Raw genomic sequence first — 5,590 nt, 5'->3', positions numbered from 1 at the left:
GAGAATATTATGGGGCTAAAATAAAGTTGAAGTCTATGGTTGTGCGCTGTCTGCATCAGGGTGAAAGATGACAAAAAATACCCACATTTTGATGTACAAATTGTGTACTTAGTGTGTGACTTAAAATAAATCTTACTAATAACTAATAACTACCAATATTGGGTAAAAAAAAACATAAAAAATGCCAGTGGAGTCATGTAAAAATCCAACTTCCTGTTACCAGTTTAAGCTTTAAATCATGTTTGAACTGTGACGTTTCAGAGCTCCTCAGAGGGCCGGGGTTTCTCAAAACGTTGTGTGTGTGGTTCATGAGATATTTTGCTAACAGACGGACTGAAATCGAGTACTGATCTGACAACTTCTGGAGAAATTAACTGTCCAGTTCAAGAACCTCTACAGGGAAACAACGAGACTATTAAACTTATTGAATAATACATTATTAAAGGCTAGTTGTGTCATTTTAACTTGAATTGTGGATAAATACACAATCGGGTCAATCAGATGCATTATTTAGGAATCTAATAAGCGGCGGGCAGGTTTTGTATACGTCAGGTGAATATACAGACATCAGTACACTGAAAGCAGTCAAATAAACAAACCAATCAGACAGGTTTTCTGCCTGATGTACGATGACACAACAGATTTTTTTTTTTACAGCATTAAGTGCAACATCTGTGAGTGCTGTCAGGCTTTTTACCACACACACACACACCACAGCCTGTGAGATGAAAGGAAATATTTCACCCAGAGTGGAGCAATAATGTGCACAGATTTCACAGTAGCTGACTGCCGGCCAGCCGCTGCCAGGAGGCCTGTCATCACCATGAATAAAGTTCAAGGCTATTTATAGGCTCATTGTGAAGTCATTGTACGGGATTCTGTCACTTTACGTCCCGCTGGCTGAGCCTCTCCTCATCTCTGTGTGCAAATCACACAAGATCTGACAAAATATCACAATACGGCACAAAACTGCACACAGTGTTGTGTGTATTCAAAGTTGGACCAAAGTGGCCATAATTCTGTTATTTGTCAACACAGGATGATCTCCGATCTGAGAGGCAGTGGGCGACGACGGACCCTGGGGCTACCTCAGAACAAGATGTGTCCTTTTTCTACAGGAAGTGTCTCAAACGTAATAAAGGCCGATAAACGTCACCCGAGTGACGGATCGTTTACAGTTTATTATAGCCGAACGCAGCTGGGGTCCCTAATCAAGTGCTGTTTCCACTGACTTTTCACATCCCTGACCTTTCCTCTGATCCGTCTTAGCCGCCACACCTGTCGGCAAATTACAGACGGCTCACAGGCTGTCACCGCCCGGCTACGAGGCATGTCGGGGGTGGTGTGGGGTGGGGGTGGGGGGCTCCTTGGACTCTCCTCAGGTGTGTGTCGACACAACGCCAGGGAGGAACTACATCAGCAATGACGCTAAAGAGAAGCAACTGCTGCTGCTCGTCAACCCGGGAAGGGTTGAAAAAGGTGATTTTCAAACTATAGAATAGTGAGAATTGGTATCGTCACTTGATTCAAGAGTGGACAAGTTTAGGACAGCTGCCAGGAGCGGACGTCCCAGTAAATTCACCCTGAGGTCAAAGAAACAACAAAAAAACACTTCATCTCAGGCTCTACGGGCCTCAGTTAGCAGGTCAACGGTTAGAGCAGGGGTCTCCAATCTTGGTCCTCGAGGGCCACCATCCTGCATGTTTTCCTTGTTTCTCTGCTCCAACACACCTGATTTGAATCAATGGGTGATTAACAGGCTTCTGCAGAACATGAAGAGGTAATTTAACCACTGAATCAGGTGTGTTGGAAGAAGGAAAGAAGTAAAACATGCAGGATAGTGGCACTGGAGAACAAGGGTTGGACAGCCCTGGGTTAGAGTTTAGGGTAGCTTAATTCAAAAAAAGACTGAACTAATTTAGTAGAAACATGTTTCTCTTTAAAAAGAACGTGCCAGCAGGGCTTTGGTTTGCTACGAACCAGAAGACGTCAGGAACAATGTCCAGGTGTTCGGCCAAAACCAGGCACAAACACCTCATACCAAGTGCCAAGCAAAGTGGTGGAAGGCTGATGGTTTGGGCGCCTTGGTGTCATTTGAGTTGAGAGCAAAGCATCTCAGAGTCTAATGTGAGGCTATCTGTCTGACAGCTGAAGCTTTGGACCAAATATACTTAAAACGGGACAATTGTCCAAAACCTGTGCAGAAACAAATACGAAAAAAAGAGGCGAGACCCACGCTGACTGTTTGGATATTCCTTTTTTTTTTTTTTATTATTAAAAAGTAAAGAAGACATAAGTCGGTCACCTAGGCGAGTCAGTTTTCCTCCCACGTTCATTATCTCGTCAGGACTTTACAGATGGCAGTGATTCCTGTTGGTCCGATGCGAGCCGCTCGCCGGCTCCGCACCAACAATTCAGGGAGGACGACGGTCTCTGTCCATAGAGCCTTTTACACGAGAAACCTCCAACCTGCCCCAACCCAACTTTAGACTATAAATATATATATATATATATATATTTATAAAAAGGAAGTGTAAAAGCATTTTGCAGTTCCCTCCAACAATAAAGAAAGCATTTACAATTGGATGTGACTCGGAGAAGGGCAGTCGTGTTGGGAATAAAGCCAAATTTCAAGAAAACATAATAAAGCCGGCGAAAAGAATTAGTGGCCGAATGAACTGAGGGGGGGTGGATGATAAACAGCACTAAACAGCATCGCACGGTACAGACAGGAGGGCAAACCGAACGTTGCCTCATCAGTATACACAAATATATAAATATGTACAAACACAGGGCTGGCAACGTCAGGAGAAAACAAAAAAAACAAAAACAAAATAACTGCTCTAGGTTGAGATTTCAGTTTTGTTTTCATTGAGTGTTTTTGTTACAAAAAAAAAAAAGAAAAGTTTCTACCAAACAGGGGCCAAAGAGCAGCAACTCGGATGTTTGAGGCAGGAGCAGGGCACCACCTGGTGGACAGGAGGAGCAGAGACAGTGCCGACCTGCTGCTGGAGAAAGACTAAAACGAGCCAGATGTGTGTGTGTGTGTTTTCTTGTAATCTGTGCATTTACTGGATGTCATTTGGGTTTCACGAAGACGTTCTCATTTACAAGACCAAATAAAATGTGCAAAAATATATCAAATATTCCAAAAAATGCCCACTTTCTGAAGGAAAACAAAACAAACAAACAAAAAAAAAAAATCACACTGGTTTTAAATACTGTTTACAAATGTTTATGCACATATTTATTTTTTTTAAAGTTAGGTCCTGCAGCTGCTGGCTTGAACAGGTGGACTTCACATGAGAGGAGTCCAAAGGTTGGGTTGTTTGAGGTACTGGGTTTTGGTTTTTTTTTGTTTTTTAAAGTGGCAGGGCACTACAGAGGAAAGCCTGAACAGCTCTACGAGCCAAAAGTGAGTTCACGTTGGGTTGTTGAGTTATTTAGTTTTGGTGTTGTGATGGGATGTGTAAGTGGGATCTGATGCCTCGAACCCGGAACAAAAGCCCACACCTGGTAAAATCCCACCAGGTTTCTGAAGCAAACGTCAGCCTGCTTACAGGTGACTTCCCATCGGCTTCGTTCTGAAGCTAAGAGCAGGAAACATCTGGCCATTCTGATGAACCTGTCCTCCTGTTCGGGGAGAGCAGGTGTAAAGTCACAAAGTGGAAATTTGAACTTAGACCCGCGTGTGCTGATGAAGAGTTTTAAGAGCTGTGAGGACATTTTTTTTCTCCCCCCCCATAATTGGAAATGTTTTTCATTTTTCTTGGCTGAAAAAGACGACACAAATACTAAACGTGTTACAAATATAAATGAGTTTTCTTCTGTTTTGTTTCCAAAATTGTGAGCGTAAATTCGAGACAAAAAAGTCCTTCTGAGGGTTGAGTCCTGCTGGCTGCGGGAGGAGAAGAGCTCGTGGTTGATTCTCTGAGGAGTGGACAGAATTTTTCTTTTTTTTTAAACAAATTTTTTAAAAAATAAACAAAACCAAAACAGCACCCTGGATCTCATGAGCGTTTCTGCCTCTTGGAATGTCGCTGCTGGTTGGAGCGGTCCTCGTCGCCGCTCGCCCCCCGCCGACGAGTTCTCCGAGTGTCCCGCTCGCCGTCGCTGTCCTGCTCCCTGTAATCCTTCCGGCCGGAGGTGACGGTGGTCCTCTTACTTCTCCTCTTGCTGTTATCCTCCTCTTCATCCTGCTCCTCCTCCTCCTCGCCATTATCGTCGTCTTCCTCGCTTTCCTCGTCCTTGCGGCCGCGGTGGTTCCTGCTTCTCTTCCTGCTTCTCTTCCTGCTCGGTTTGCTGTTCTGCGTCTTCTTCTTCTTCTTCGGCGGCTCCTCCTCCTCCTCCTCCTCTTCTTCTTCCTCTTCATCGTCGTCCTCTTCCTCCTCCTCGGACGACGGAGGCGCTTGGCAAACGCGCTTGCGAGGACGCCGCCGGAGGTAGCTGAGGCCGGGCAGCAGCTTCTGGAGCAGCTCCACGAAGGTCTGCTCCGTCCTGACGGTGCAGGAGAGCACGGTGCTGCCCTGCTGGTTGTACTCCTCCGAGTTGGAGAACACCAGCTTCATGTCCTCCAGGAAGTCCTGAGCGTGGCGGTACGAGCCCTGGCCGAACTTGCCCAGCATCGTCTGGAAGTCCATGGGCTCGGAGATGATGTCCAGGTAGTCCTCCGCCTCATCGGGGGAAACCGGCTCCCTGAAAGGCAGCAGGGGACGTTAGACTGAGGATTAAGTAGTCACACAAACACACATCTCCAAAATGGATGCATTAGTTACTGAACTGAACAGCACTTAAGTTAGAAACCAACTTCAGGCTCAGGATCGTTTCTCGCCAAAAGCCGTTTTAGCTCACCTGAAAGGCCAGCTGTAGCGGAACTTCATCAGTTTCTTGAGGATTTCCTCACATCTTTCCAGCTCCAGCATCTGCCTGCTCACTCCAGTCTGAGAACTCTGACGCACCTGCAGGAACACGCCCGACAACAAGACAATCGGACTGTAAAAACCCCTAAAAAACAAACCCTTTTCCTCTGGATCTTTCTTTGCGCGTATAGTTTCTTACCAATTCGTCGACGTCTGCGGGGCTGTTGGGGCCTGCTCTCTGCTTGCTGGAGGACGCTGGCTTCTTGGGTTTGCTTTTGGAGTTTTTCTGCCGAGATGAGGACTGCTTGTTCTTCTTCCTCGGCCTCACTGTGAACAAGACATGAAGCGAGGAAAAACGTAGACGTCAGCATTTCTTTAATGTCACAATCAAGGGACGAAATCTTTAAAAAAAAATTAATAAATAAAAAATTATTGCCCATTAATGCCAACACAGGTTACTGTAGGTTTTAATGGGCTGCTTTTGGAAAAGCGGCTCCTTGGTGCCGATGTTCGGGAATGAGAGGAATGCTGATGGGAAAATTCATCCCTCGTTCTGCCTCTATTGTCTGCGTGTTGTCATGTAGCTCGGCTCGGGTCTGAAGCTCACTTTGAAGCTTTCGGCGTCTCACTCTGGCTTCACTCAAACTATGTGGCAGGATGATCCTCTCTCGTCAGCTGCAGCCCGCACGTCAAGAATAACGATAAAGAGGTTTAGCTCAGCAGCTCAGGAG

General features: G+C 45.8%; 1 protein-coding gene across 1 annotated transcript in view; it reads right to left on the bottom strand.

Annotated features, from left to right (window-relative positions):
• Positions 1-2,244: 2,244 nt before the first annotated feature.
• baz1b (bromodomain adjacent to zinc finger domain, 1B) overlaps positions 2,245-5,590 on the bottom strand; it is a 13,956-nt gene continuing 10,610 nt past the window's right edge. The window contains exons 19-21 of the mRNA XM_017424000.3: positions 5,059-5,186; positions 4,852-4,958; positions 2,245-4,695 (exon numbers count right to left, since the gene is read on the bottom strand). Coding sequence (XP_017279489.1) covers positions 4,011-4,695; positions 4,852-4,958; positions 5,059-5,186 — 920 coding nt within the window. The 3' untranslated portion in view covers positions 2,245-4,010. The remainder of the gene's footprint in view (positions 4,696-4,851; positions 4,959-5,058; positions 5,187-5,590) is intronic.

The sequence above is a fragment of the Kryptolebias marmoratus genome, linkage group LG2, assembly GCF_001649575.2.
Source record: "Kryptolebias marmoratus isolate JLee-2015 linkage group LG2, ASM164957v2, whole genome shotgun sequence".
NCBI classification, from domain to species: domain Eukaryota; kingdom Metazoa; phylum Chordata; class Actinopteri; order Cyprinodontiformes; family Rivulidae; genus Kryptolebias; species Kryptolebias marmoratus.
Note: the sequence above shows the minus strand (reverse complement) of the source record. Positions and strands in the feature narration are given on the sequence as shown.